The sequence below is a fragment of the Cephus cinctus genome, unplaced genomic scaffold (assembly GCF_000341935.2).
Source record: "Cephus cinctus unplaced genomic scaffold, Ccin1 Ccin1_scaffold0126, whole genome shotgun sequence".
Taxonomy (NCBI): Eukaryota; Metazoa; Arthropoda; class Insecta; order Hymenoptera; family Cephidae; genus Cephus; species Cephus cinctus.
This window is the reverse complement of record NW_014332860.1, coordinates 386,824-400,523: the sequence shown is the minus strand read 5'-3', so window position 1 is coordinate 400,523 and position 13,700 is coordinate 386,824. Positions and strand designations below refer to the sequence as shown.

The following is a 13,700-nucleotide window of genomic DNA, read 5'->3' as shown; positions in this document are numbered from 1 at the left end:
CTGTACTTGGCGTAGTTTTTTACACGTAAGTGTTTTTTGGGGGATCCTACTTCCAGACTTGCCACTACGATTTAGCGGCATGATTTTGGTACCGCCGAAAACCGGAGCGTTGTATATCTCCCTGCTCATCTCTGACCAAGCAGAGTACAAATAGGTAAAGAAGGCACAGAACTCAGCACCATCTCTCGTGTAAAAAATTTGATGGACGTGCGAAGACGACGACGACGACGACGACGACGACGGACCTGAAATAAAATCATCTCGCTCGCCATGTGAATACGTCCTGATCCTGTACACTAATCGTATTGAATTTGGTGGTAATCAATTCAGAACCCTTGATTCCTACAGTGAATGTATCAATAAATTTTTCTCACATACAGCCGTTCATGAGATATTTGAGTCGAAACACAGGTACAAGAAATGCTTCGAGTGAAGAGTCTTGGCGGGCCGTGCCCCGTACGGCGGGTTGCCTGTACTTGACGCGAGACTCGACCGAGTCTCTTGATTATTCAATGATAAAATAAGCTTTACCAGCAGCGGGTAACTTCTTTCATATAGAAGTTTGGCGTTGTAACCTTGAACCTGACTAACGTATTCATTATTTTCTGGGGAGTGTCTTTAATCGTGTAAGAGATTGTGTCTTATTTATCAAATTTATTTGTTATAATGGATCCTGCGGTATTTCCCGAAGAGATCTGGATTAAGATCTTGTTATATTGCAATGTACCTGACATTATTGCTTTTGGAAGCACCTGCAAGTACCTCAGAAAAACGTCGGACACTGACTACTTGTGGTATGTCCTGAGGTTACCTGTCTGTCAAACTATATTACAAAATTGTAAACTATGCAAAGTTCACATTGTTTGTCACTGATTTATTAAGTCATTCATTGTTTTCCAATATGGCTATTTATTCTTGCATATCTTTTCTTATTTCATAAGAGTTATATCATAGAGAGCAGAAAATATAGACTCTACGTTATTCCATAAAGTACTAGTTCTAAATCATTAAATGTTTTATGTAATTAATATTTGTGTATGTTATTATCAATTATTTTTTATAACAATATGAGATTTTTACATTGGAATATGTAACTGTTATTTGGGACTTTGTAATAATAGTAAGAAATACGATTGTCGTAATATAATATATTACCATATCACTACAACCTTATTTTTCCAGGAAAATGAAATGGCTACAATTGATCTCCAAAGTACAATTTAAATTTCCTGATATAAAATGCCTCCAATTACTCAGTGTAAGCTTCAAGGCAATGTGCTACAGATTGCACATGGTTATTACACTAGGAGAGAGTGTTCCATTTCCAAAATGTTACTATTGCAGTGGCTACACGTGTCAGAGAAATTGCGTAGAAGGATCTAGTGCAAAAGTAGTTATTGAAATTGGCAATAAGTATACGTGGGTGATAACACCCCATTCTGGTTTAAGAAGACATTTCTCAATGTTTGGCATTCCAAAATATAACAACAAATCTCACGCAGAGCAAATGCAAACTCAAAACATTCCTAGCAGTAGTGGCCGTTCAAAGTCTGACGGTAAATCGCTAACAAAAAAATTAAAACTGTTAAAATTAAATGATCTAACAGCAGTAAAGATTCCGCGGCCAAGCGGACCATTTTGTGTCTTTTGCAATCCTGTTAAATTATACAGAGAGAAAAAGCGTTTGGTCACGCATCCAAATGACTCTTCATGTTACACACGATCAAATCCAATATATCAAAAGTTAGTCAATGGCTACTGTACAGACACAGTTGAAGTGCTGGGTATACCGAATGTAGATGTTGTCAGCCCAGCTGAAGCACTACTCAGTGATGGCACATTCTCTGTATTAAAAACATTCGTAGATCATTTATTTCACCAGATGGGATTGACATCAATACTGAGGAAGCCCAATGCTGTTCTTATGTTTTGCGAACCATTAGCCATGCATCCAATACTTAGACAGCAATTATTACATTACTTATTTCAAGAAGTAAAAGTAGCAAGGTAACGATTATTCTGCTTTATATCTCACTTATTTTTCTACTTATTCTGTATACTAGTGATATATAGAAAATACTAACATTATAAAATTACAGAGTGTGTCTGGTGCCAAAACCTTTAGCCGCTTGTGCAATGTTGGACGTAGAAACATGTGTTGTGATAGACAGCGGTGCTCTAAGCACAACTGTGGCCGTAGTAATAGGCGGTCGTGTAATGCCAGATCGTTGGAAATTACTTCCAGTCGGTGGCTGGCACGTAGCTCATCATTTAAAACAAGCGATGCACTGGCAGCCAAAGGAATATCATCAAATTCCGGTATCCTATTTAGATACCATGGCAGTTAAGGAAAGATGTAGACTAAGTTACAATATCGAACACGAGGAAAAGAAACGCGGACCAACGAAAAGAGAGCACATTAATTTGAGAGTTGATAGCTACGCCGATTACAAACAATTTTGGGTAAGGTGCCAAAGAACGAATAAGTTAGAAGATATACAAAAAAACTTCCACGAATTTCTATACTAAAAGTAATATTTGCAGAGGGTGTCATTGGGGTCAGAGTTGTACATTGCTCCGGAAATGATGTATATCAGTTTAGGCTTACCGCAGGTTATAAAAGAAGTAACTTCCGGTTTGTCTAAGGAACTAATGCATGACTGCCTATCGCATATTCTACTGACAGGCGGTAACACTGATCTGTCTGGTTTCGAATTGAGATTAACCAAGGATTTGAGAGAGTTGTTACCTGAGCACAGTGGAATTTTGGAAGTCAAAAGTTGCCCAGGTACTCATAGCTGGAACGTTGCTATGGGATCTACGTATGTGCCTTTAGCTGTACATCCTGGTAAGTAAGGTAACCTAAATTTTTACCGTTTATAGTTATAATATTTCATAAGAGTTGTGTTTCATATATGTTATAGACAAGACTCCACCGGAATACGTAGAAGGAAATCCATTCTGGCTCTCTCGCGAAGAATATGTTCTTTTCGGTTGCGAATCTCTTGAGCAGTAATAAGGTAATAAAAGAAAGACTATAGATAGTATTTCACTATAGCAGTGCACACTTCACTGATATACAAATTGAAAACCGGTACATATGTAAAACTTAATATCAGGAAAAATAATGTTACCACCGTTAAGTATATTCTATCCCATATTGTCTATAAAAACTCACAGGTATAAATCCCGTTAACGCGTTGTAAGAAATCCATATATTAACGGGATTTCCACACTTTGTACATCGGAGAATTTAGAGATTATCCCAAAAGAAAAATAAGAAAAATATCAAATCGTATGAGATGATAAGAAGAGAAGTTCAATGAAATTATTGAGCGAATTTTCTGATGAACCTAGGATATTGCATGTTGCTTTCGCAAATATCAGCTATTTGCAAGTCTTGCAAGCATCTCATAGGAAAAGTTGTGTTGGGGAATTGAAAAGAGAATTCTTTTTGTAAAGATTATTCATTGCGTGTCGATTCCTACATTAGTAGAGCTTCTGACCGCCTGTGTTTTGAGAAAAGATGCTAAGGGAACGATTGATATACGTCGTGTTCAATCAGTGATGCTCAGTATATTAATGATTATTAAGTTTAAAAAAAAATGGTTAACGCAAATCAGCCAAATTCTATATAATACTTACCCCTTTCTCAATAAGCAAGGTCAATTTTATTACATATTCAATATTTCATCATTGGTCACAAGAAATTCATTTGAAAAAGGGGTAAGATAAGTTACATAGACTTATCCCTGCTGTAGTTACTCTGATATGATAGTCACAACGTGAATTAATTTGTAAATAAATGGAATAGCTACAAAAAACTGCATAAGTTAGTATGAAAGAATATATAGTGATACCAGATTGCGTGATCTAATTGATAATATTAGTACTGTTATGGTAAGCATACGCGTAATGGTACTCCCGCAAAATTACCTGCTGTTTCATAAATTTATATCGGACGACTCTTGCCAAAAAAAATATATAATAATGAAGGAAACATTTAGAAACATTTCTAGTCACCTTAGATATAAATAGATTGGTAACAAAATAAATATACTTCCAAAATAATATATTCAATAACAATAACCAGATAATTATAATTACACAGAAAATAATGTGAATCTCTCATTTTTAGACTTTTACAGGATATAGGGTTGTTATAGTGTAATTAATATAATATAATGGTCGCAGTGCTCTGCAAACCACTTATGGAATTTAATGTTGATTTATAATATTTAGTACTGAAAAGATATTTTGCTACTTGGCTGATTTTATCAAGTAATTAAAATTCCATCAATATTATTTCATATATCGTACAATAGGATAAATTAATTTATCTTACAACAGACACTCTTTACTCTGAATTTTGTTAAACAGGGTTCAAGTGCGTACTTGTGGCACTATGAATTCCATTTTTTTATAAACCTACAGTTCAGAGAGTATAGTTGCAACTAGTATGGAACCTTATTAACCTTTGGTTCTGAACCATTATATGAATTTCACTATCATGGATTCTAACGTCAATTTATGAAATTGCATCTCAACCTCCTTTAATCGTGAGGCTTCATTCTTGAAACATTTTACCAATGTAAATAGTAAGACGCAGGAATCAGAGTAATAACATTATTCAATATAATTTATATAAACATACCGATTATATTGTATTATCATATAAAAGATTTTCATTTATCTGTAAATAATTATAGATATATTATCTCATTAAATTATTTATTTCATAGTTATATCGGAATTCAATTGCGAGATAACTATAATATTCGTGTATGCACGATCTATTTACGAGGTTGTATATTTTGTGAATAAATCTTCTTTTTCACTCACATTCAAGCTTCGTACGAAGGCCTACATTTACTATTTTACTAGATATCAGTTTTCTCGAATTTTAAAATAACAAATATATCATCTCTACTCCACGAAACTATGAAATAATATGTGTACAATGGGATTGACAACACAACCATTACAAATATATTCCAAATATAACGGAATATTTACGAGATGCCATACCATTTTATTGAGACATCAATGTTTATAAAAGCATCCAACATGAAGATACTCAGCAGCAAAATGATATTATCAGTATCGCTGTGATGTGCTTTATAAAGGTATAATTATAATTCGAATTAAAATACGAGTTTACTTGGTCGTACGACCTTAATCTGTAACAATACGCTTTTGATACACAATACTTCAAATACCTTGCAGAAAAACGCATTAAAATTGAAAAAAGAAAAATTATAAACGATAAAATGCTTTTAGCTATGTCTGAATTTTTATGTGATATTTATTTTTAACAATAAAATCGTACATGCAAGTACAGATGCATATGAATGAATATAAAATGAACACGTATTACAGTGAATTAGAAAATATCGTCTTGTAAAAACCTGCCTGCTGTTTGAATAAACTCTTAATTTAAATGACTAGTCGCACTGCAGTCTATAGTCATATAATATTACGAAGTTTATGATAATTTAAATAATCGCCAAACAAGGATTGGTACTCTTATTAAAAGCGAATTGGATGGAATAATTGACAAATTCTTAGATCTTGTTATTTTGAAGTTTCTAATTTTTGAATTTCAGTAACAGATGAAAATTCATTTCATAGACTACGTTTACACGAGTCATCTAAAGGAAATGACAAATCACAGACATTTCTACTTCTAAGAAATATTTGGGATTGATTCCTTTAGATCAGTACTAAGTGAACCATCGTCGTGTAAATGTAATTATAGCATCCACTACATATTAGCACGTCAGCAAATTTCTAATCATTTCAGCGATTTTTAACCGCACTCCGTCAATTTGATTAGTAAAAGTCGTTGAAGTACAATGAACATATTATTGGAGTCGACTCTATTTTGGTGATAGGAAGTGTATGGGTAGACTTCTGAATATAACATATCACGGGTAAATATAAGTTTTGGCATATCGCTATACAGTATTAGATAGAGGACGAGAAACGTTGAAAATTCATTTTATGTACTTCTGACGTTTTCTGTTTCTCAATTTGTCAGCTATGCTCCGTGTTGTTCAAAATTGGCTACTATATCTCTAGTATAATTGTGAAAAAAGATGAATCTTTTAGCAAATATCATTTATTTGCCCTTCTTATCAAATTCTTATATACGCATATTACTTTATATAGTGAATCTAGTATAAGCAGCTTAAAAAGTTTCAACCTTGCAATGATTTTATCTAGTAGCTTCAGAAATACAAGTCTTTTTATTAACCTATACCGATTTTGTTCCGACTTACAATTAAGACAAATGTCTATAAATACGCGAAGCGAATTACGGAATATGTCAGGTATAAAATCTGTTTGTTCAAACTTTGGCCGTAAATTGATTACGTATGTCTTTTTAAATACGTAGTAGAATTCCATTTTTTAATTATTGGTAAAGAAAATCTATTGTTTAACTGTTACATTCGCTAAAGGAAATATTTAACCTAATGATCTACTATCCTTATAAAATGCGAACTCTAAATAATTCACGTTACCCTATCTAACTTTCATATCAATATACGTTTTTCTATGTTAATATTTGCATTCCCATTGCAATATGATAATGAGAACATAAGAGCAATTTCATGAAGAACACAGCCATATTATCTCTTGGGGAACAAAATTTTCGGCTTTATGTTAATTATAATGTACTTTACATCTGTTGCACGTACTAACTAAGGTATAGACACGATTGTTTGGAGTAACGATATATGTACCTTGTTTTCCATAATATAGAAAAAGAAAATAATTCCTAGCACAATCTACATTGTATAGGTACTCCAATAATATTAATATATTAATTCTTATATACAAATTATATACAGAAAAGTCAATGCCTATTGTTATACACAAGTTTCGATGATCGTTAGTGGTTAGTCTTGTTTCCACGATAAGAATGCAGCAGAAAATCATGAGTTAGCTCTTGATTAGTAATTTAAATCTATTAGTGTTCATCGAAGTAACATTGAACTGCAAGATTTTTATATTTCAATTATCTGATTGCATATAATTTCCACTGCGTTCCCAACGTCCCTTGTCCTCTCCAAAGAATAAGAAATATTTTGACAACTAACTCAGCAACAAGAACTTTTTGTTGGTTCTGCCTCGACTAGATTAAAATCTAAACCTCCAGGCCTAGCAAATCCTGTTTTTATACCATCCCATCCATCTTCAATCTTATATTCGCCTGTTAATATTCTATTATAAACCTCTTGGGTAACTGTTTTAAATGCCTCTTCAACATTAATCCCTGTCTTTGCACTTGTTTCAATGTGGTGAACTCCATGTTGATCGGCGAAAGCTCTTGCTTCTTCCTTTGATACTTCTCTCCTACCACCATTGCTTACAAGATCTAACTTACATCCTACCAATGCAAAGACAGGCCGATGTGGTTCAATGTGCCTGCGTGCTTCCATCATCCATTGGGGAATATGCTCAAAACTGGCTCTATTACACACATCGTAGACAAGAAGTGCTCCTACAGAATTTCTGTAATATGATTTTGTAATTGACCTATAGCAGAAAAGAAATTTGTTAAAATCTTAATTTTCCATAAAACACATTTAAAATCAACTTTCACATAAATAGGATTGATTTCAAATACACACATCCTTAATGGTTCTTTTGATATTTTTGTTTACCTAAATCTTTCTTGGCCAGCTGTATCCCATAATTGTAATTTAATTCTTGTACCATCTTTTACTTCAATTAAACGAGCAAAGAAATCTACTCCTACTGTTGGATCTGATAGCTGAAAAAAGATATGAATAGAGTAAATTACTGTTTTGATGGGCATAGCTTAATCTGCATGATGATTCTTCTTTGAACTAATTATATAGTATAAGTATGAGATATTATTTACAAATTCTCTACAGATATGTGTGTATGCACAAAGAGATAATGGTTCAAAAAACAATCATGAATGTGTAAAAAGAGTTGTCAAAATGCAGTTTGCCAAAACGACGCAAAGAATCACTTGCCAAAAATATACTATATTCTATAATTATAACTATTCTTTTCGAGCTTCCGCATGCGTGCGAACACATTCTATTAATAATTGCCATATGTAACCTAAGCGTGGCAAAACGTAATTTACATAATTTCCTAGGTACTACGTTTCATTTCGTAGGCAAGTTTCAAAATCATCTTTCTACGTGTTTTTAAAATCATTTACATACTTCAAAACACTTTTGCACAGTCGTACGTCCATTTCGTCGTACAGCGATGAACGTACGCATCAAAAACAACAGTATTGTAATTCTTGCATCGTAACATACACAAACAACAAAACGCATGAAGTGTACTCAAGGCCAGTCACGCTTAGTAGACTGATTAATAATTAAAAGGCATGCCCTAATTGTTATTTATTTAAAAAGTTATATATAATATAACTTTATAAGTTATATATATAATAAGTTATTTAAAATTGTTATTTACAAAAACATGATAGTCGCTAACATGTACATACCTCTGCAAACTTGCCATCAGTGAAGTATTTGAGTAGAGAACTTTTCCCAACCGTACTGTCGCCGATGAGAATCAGTCGAAATTGATAGTCAAAAATTGGTTCCACCATCGTGATGAACTTCGCTTAGAACAGTTAAAGGTGGTTGCAGGCCCTTCAAAAAATCAACATTCTCTCGAGTGCGTATTTCTCAAACGCAGATTCTCCCCAGTTGGCCGTGACATATTAATCATCCAACTTCCTACCTCTTCACAACACTGAGATAGCCAGAATCCAGCTACTAGTGCGCAAGCGTTATTTTTCTGCACACCACGAAAACACAACCTAGACTGACCTAGGCTACCGAGGAGAAACTAGTGATGCAATCAACGTTGAAGTCAAAGTTTATGGTGCTTTAGTTTCTGGATTATGAAAGCGTCATTGGCTGTTAACTAGTTGACACATTTCTAGGAGCCAATAAGGTTCTGGCTTTCACAGTTTCACTTGCTGCTTTTTCTTTACATCAAATTAACTTGAGAAGGATAAACTTCGAGGACAATGGCAATGTCAAAAGTGATTTTATCTTCAATCGCATATGTAATTACATGGACTTAGTTCCTGCAAAATATAATAACACGCGTAAGAATAATTAAAGTAAGTTCTAGAGGGCGCACCTATGTATATCTGAATACGTCACATATCTGCCATGAAATCACGGTGTTATATACAGATCTGAATCACGATGGGTGCTTTCCATTTACTGGCACAAGTTGACACAAGTCGACACAAAAGCCATGTAAATGGAAAGCACCCGATCTTGTATACAGGCCTGGACACTTAGGCGAAAAACGCGTAACCTTAAGGTGGGTCTACCGCAAGAGGCGTTAGTGTTGAAAATGCGAACACGTGGTAGCACTACGCGTGCGCAGTTATCTTTTTCTTGAATACGTGAACTGTAGCTTTGCGTGATGTGTAATATATACCGTGATTGGAATTGAAAGAAGCAAGAATGAACAAAAAGTGCATCGTGCCTGCTTGAATCACATGGTAGGAATTTGCATTTGAAAATCTCATAGGAGTTACAAATAAATTCAGTAAAAAAGTTACGATACAAGTAAAACTTGATTGTATAAGTTAGTATATCTCCTGTGAAAGATTTTTCATTGGAAATTCCTACACTCAAACCGGAGAAAATCTTTTTACAAAGAGAATTGGATCTTGTGGAACCAATTTCATATAGTGATACAACATAAATTCAAGAAGTACAAAAGAGAGAAAATATTTATACTATTGAACTTAGCTACGAAAAAAATTCCACTTATGCAGATATATCACTTTTTATACTTGTCCAGAGGTATTTTCATCAAGTTAAAAATTTTCAGTATACCGGATGTTTCCCGTAACTTGACCACCTTAAATATCTCGGTAATTGTCGACGTCACAAAAAAATGTTCCAGGCAAAAGTTGTACGGTGTGGAGGGGGCCTTCAAATGCGACCAATTTTTTTTTATTTCGGTGGAGGCGTTGATGCACAGTGAAGGTCACCGTCACTTTTTTAAATAGAATGGTACATTTTTTTTCAACCATCTTATGGAGCACCTCAAGTCGGATAAAAAAGATTAAGGGGTCAAAGTCGCTCAAGGTCCTAACCTAACCTAACCTACTCATCTCTGCTAGCTGCACTGTCAGCAGGCTTCTTCGATACCAGTGCTTGCGGACAAAACCGGCCACATTAGCGGTTACAGCTAGGACGTGGTGGGGGTAGGGAAGTGCCTAACCTGTATACAAGACCATGGTTTGACCGTGTTTGACCATGCGTTTAACATGTATGCTGGACTACCTCTAACCTCTAACCTATAAATGAAATTTTCACGCGCTACTATGATGCGCGCGTTCGTGGTGAGAGGAACTGAATGTTAAGAACGAAGAGAGAGATATATCTCTGTCTCAACATGTTAGGGCCAGTCTCCACTCATTATTCGAGTGGGCTATTCCCACTCCATGAGTATAAATTCTATATCTGCAAATGGCCTGCAATCTATGTATCTGACACTTGCTGTATACGGGAATGAAGCCATGAAAGGAGATAAAGAAGAGAAAGAAATTTTATGTCACAGTTGTATAGCATTTTTATTCATGTTTTGTATATTGTGTGTTTTGTATTTTAGGAAACAGGTAACATAGAGAGCTGATAAAATTGAAAGAACTGTAAAAATAAATGAAAATTTGACATTAATGCCATAAAATCTATAGTATATACTGATCGTTTTACGTGTAAATGTGATACATATGACTAATTGTTATTTTTAAATTGTACATTAATGTGTGTAGTATGTAGTATACAGAAGGGTTCACTCAATCTGTTGTAATGAAGGAACAGTGCTTTTCACACGTATATACATATTATTGTTATATTCTAACATTTTGGTATAGTTTTCACATAATTGTAAAAATATTTTTATATATTATCCATTGTTGCGTTATCGTTGTTTTTGCTTTCGGGTAAACTAATCTGGAACTGTAGTAGGACGACGAGGTAGGTAACCATAGTGCCCAAAAACTGCGAAAACAAATATTGAAGTTAAAAAATATTGTGGATTAATCACATTTTCAGTAGAACGAGAAGATAAGGGATCAATATCACGGAGAACGAAAAGGAGTCATTGAATCATTACTATCGATGAGAAGAACGATCCCTATTATCCATATTATCAAAATCAGTTTTCGTATTTCGAACAAGTTCAATCATACCGATTTAAACAAGTTCCTGTTAACGTCGAAAAATCCTCCCAAGCTCATATCCGATGGATTCATTTCCGTAGCTCGTAAAAACATGTCTATCTAAAATCAATTAAAGTTCCCATATTGTTCTAATTAGTCCATAATACAAAGAATACAATAATAAAATTGTATTATCTTGAGAATCATTTTACCTCAGTCTGCGCATCCGGATTTAAATCCGATATTTCAACCAGTAGTAATTTCTTTTGAAAGTGCACTCTCACCTGAATTAACATTAATAACATTTTCGAAAAAGTAATTTGTAAACATTTAATGATACTATTATACTTACGTGTTGTGATGCCGCATGTGCTTGATCACAAATAAAATGGAGTAATATGATATTAGAACAAGCAGACAGCGTAAGACCAGCGTCTTTGATTGTGAGGCCATCTTGTAGTTGAGAAAAGAGACCATAGATGGATAAAGTCAAGGAGAAGAAAAGATAGATGGTGAGAATAGTAAAGGAATAGCAGCACATTACACCGATCTTTCTTGTTATTCTATTAAGATGAAGCCAGAGTGCTCGATATTCAGCCACTGTAGTGGCTTGCACATTATTTCTAAGTGCCTACAAGAAGATATTAAATAATTTTCATTTGTCCATTCGCTTTGAAAATATTTTTATAATTATTGTACCAATCCAAAGGACTTACGTGTTTAAAATCTTGAGCGAGAACGTTAGCTGATCTTGAAATTGCCGCGCAATGGATATACCAATACGCACCCGAAATGTTTATAAATGCAGTTACATATACGTACGGTATAATCTAAATACGAATTAATCATTAGCATGATTATTGAATTTTATAGAAATTTTTACTCGCGTTGCAATTACCTGCCATATTGAAAAATTTATCATAGTGAGATGCGTTCCGATCATAGCTGCAGCTGACAATATTGGCACCAGAATCGCCGTCCACAATGCTCGACGTTTCAAATTAATAGGAAGGTCTCTGGTAGTTATACGTTTGTAAAATATCTGAAACGAAATGCCAATAATGACGAACCTGTTGTGAAACCGTTGTGATCCTTTAAAGATAATTACATACCTGAAATTCCTTCCAGTGATTGAAACATTCGGCGTGTTTGGGTGTCTCGTACCAGAGTAATGGTATAAGGAAATTGGGCATTAGATATACTATGAAGAGATAAGCAATTACTGATTCCTCGAAGCGACCCTCTACTGCGCCTACGATTCTTATACGGTTCCAGGCGACATAAAGAACATGAGCTGTCAAGGCGAAATAGACTACGGCTGAGTAAATCATAGCATTTGATGCTAACTTAAATCTCGTTATTCCTGAGGGATAAGACAGTTGATTTGGTAAGTCCGATCAATAAATGATGCTATTTGATGATAATTCTTTTATTGCAGGCATCAATACTTAAAGTTACTTGCCTGAACGGGTTCTTGTGATCGGCAATGCGCCCATTATGCGAATTACCGTGACGACTGGTTTTATATTATCATAGACAACGTCCAATTCACCTTTATCGTGTTTTTTGAAAGCTTCTATAGGAATGCGCATTGGATGTGAAATCTTTTCTTTATTATTCATTTGATCAATGTACATAATCCGAGGTTGCATTCCGCCAATGAAATCGTTCATCCCGTATTTCGGGGCTACTCGTGATGTACGGAATGCTGACATTGTGCGACTAAAAGAATGAATAATTTTTATCATTAAAAATAAATATTTTGTTAATATATAAATACATATACAAATTCAAATTGTACATACCTCAATCTTTCCAGAACCATAAGAACACGTACACTTACTGATTAAAGATGCCGCAAAAAATATTGTTGTTAACGCGATCTCTTTTCTTTGTCGTACATATTTCGTATTTTATTGGTTCAAATATTTAGAGAGTGTAACTTTAATATTCAGGATTATGATTTTGCATCAAGCGAGCTGATTGTGCGAGTATTCCATGTCAATTTTCTCGATGTTCTTTATAATAATAAAATTATTTATCCATTTAACGTGTCGATAGCGGTCATAGCTGAAGGTGAATGCTGTTTCGTTGTCAATACTAAACTGTGAAAGACGTAACGACTAACTCGACAATAATTGGCCATATGACTGAGTAAATCGCGAAGCTATAATTATCGTAATGGCTCTTATACCATGATCGTCACATCGTTATATTTCAATACTTTGTTTAATAAAGTTCATCTTTTACCGACGATAAACGGACATTGGAGAAGGACGGATTTAGGATTTCCTTCAACATAATCCTATTGCTGTACTTTCTAGATAAACAGAAATCACATTTCTTGCTGCTCAGTTCAAAGACGCTTTTATAAAAATCCCATTTGGTTTATTGCCAAGCAACGCGAGATTTACAAGGAAACCCCCCCAACCCGACCCCACCGATTTCAATAATTTTTTGATATGTTGTAGTACTCGACAAAATAAGAGACACGTATTTTTTTTTT

General features: G+C 34.3%; 3 protein-coding genes across 5 annotated transcripts; 1 reads left to right on the top strand and 2 right to left on the bottom strand.

Annotated features, from left to right (window-relative positions):
- Positions 1 to 592: 592 nt before the first annotated feature.
- LOC107262746 (actin-related protein 6) lies at positions 593 to 4,841 on the top strand. Its single transcript, XM_015729260.2, has 5 exons — positions 593 to 794; positions 1,183 to 2,007; positions 2,100 to 2,463; positions 2,545 to 2,848; positions 2,925 to 4,841. The coding sequence occupies exons 1-5, from the start codon at positions 667 to 669 to the stop codon at positions 3,014 to 3,016; spliced, it is 1,713 nt and encodes a 570-aa protein (XP_015584746.1). The 5' UTR covers positions 593 to 666; the 3' UTR covers positions 3,017 to 4,841.
- Positions 4,842 to 5,011: 170 nt separating this feature from the next.
- On the bottom strand, positions 5,012 to 8,879 carry LOC107262748 (ras-related protein Rab-39B). 3 transcript variants are annotated; one of them, XM_015729267.2, is made up of 4 exons: positions 8,740 to 8,879; positions 8,498 to 8,648; positions 7,671 to 7,780; positions 5,012 to 7,542 (listed from the first exon to the last, which is right to left on the bottom strand). In XM_015729267.2, exons 2-4 carry the CDS (start codon positions 8,603 to 8,605, stop codon positions 7,104 to 7,106), a joined length of 657 nt encoding a protein of 218 aa, XP_015584753.1. In that variant the 5' UTR covers positions 8,606 to 8,648; positions 8,740 to 8,879; the 3' UTR covers positions 5,012 to 7,103. The 3 variants fall into 3 exon arrangements, with proteins under 3 accessions (XP_015584753.1, XP_015584752.1, XP_015584749.2); XM_015729266.2 differs by having other exon boundaries at positions 8,498 to 8,832; XM_015729263.2 differs by lacking the exons at positions 8,498 to 8,648; positions 8,740 to 8,879 and adding an exon at positions 8,208 to 8,341.
- A 167-nt stretch (positions 8,880 to 9,046) lies between these two features.
- On the bottom strand, positions 9,047 to 13,594 carry LOC107262747 (gustatory and odorant receptor 24). Its single transcript, XM_015729262.2, has 10 exons — positions 13,000 to 13,594; positions 12,657 to 12,916; positions 12,307 to 12,557; positions 12,093 to 12,236; positions 11,911 to 12,024; positions 11,547 to 11,825; positions 11,407 to 11,478; positions 11,225 to 11,314; positions 10,252 to 11,033; positions 9,047 to 9,091 (listed from the first exon to the last, which is right to left on the bottom strand). The coding sequence occupies exons 1-9, from the start codon at positions 13,017 to 13,019 to the stop codon at positions 10,932 to 10,934; spliced, it is 1,332 nt and encodes a 443-aa protein (XP_015584748.1). The 5' UTR covers positions 13,020 to 13,594; the 3' UTR covers positions 9,047 to 9,091; positions 10,252 to 10,931.
- Between the last annotated feature and the right edge of the window lie 106 nt (positions 13,595 to 13,700).

What these genes read in the sequence shown, in the direction of transcription:
- LOC107262746 (XM_015729260.2), top strand. Translation starts at nt 667, where the DNA reads ATGGATCCTGCGGTATTTCCCGAAGAGATCTGGATTAAGATCTTGTTA. An exon ending in CAAGAAGTAAAAGTAGCAAG is followed by an intron (nt 2,008 to 2,099) that starts GTAACGATTATT and finishes ATAAAATTACAG; the next exon opens with AGTGTGTCTGGTGCCAAAAC. An exon ending in CCGATTACAAACAATTTTGG is followed by an intron (nt 2,464 to 2,544) that starts GTAAGGTGCCAA and finishes TAATATTTGCAG; the next exon opens with AGGGTGTCATTGGGGTCAGA.
- LOC107262748 (XM_015729263.2), bottom strand. Translation starts at nt 8,324, where the DNA reads ATGCGTTTTGTTGTTTGTGTATGTTACGATGCAAGAATTACAATACTG. An exon ending in CTGTGCAAAAGTGTTTTGAA is followed by an intron (nt 7,781 to 8,207) that starts GTATGTAAATGA and finishes ATCTTTTTTCAG; the next exon opens with CTATCAGATCCAACAGTAGG. An exon ending in GCTGGCCAAGAAAGATTTAG is followed by an intron (nt 7,543 to 7,670) that starts GTAAACAAAAAT and finishes TTTCTGCTATAG; the next exon opens with GTCAATTACAAAATCATATT.
- LOC107262747 (XM_015729262.2), bottom strand. Translation starts at nt 13,019, where the DNA reads ATGGTTCTGGAAAGATTGAG. An exon ending in CACATGCGGCATCACAACAC is followed by an intron (nt 11,479 to 11,546) that starts GTAAGTATAATA and finishes ATGTTAATTCAG; the next exon opens with GTGAGAGTGCACTTTCAAAA. An exon ending in ACAGGAACTTGTTTAAATCG is followed by an intron (nt 11,034 to 11,224) that starts GTATGATTGAAC and finishes TTGTTTTCGCAG; the next exon opens with TTTTTGGGCACTATGGTTAC.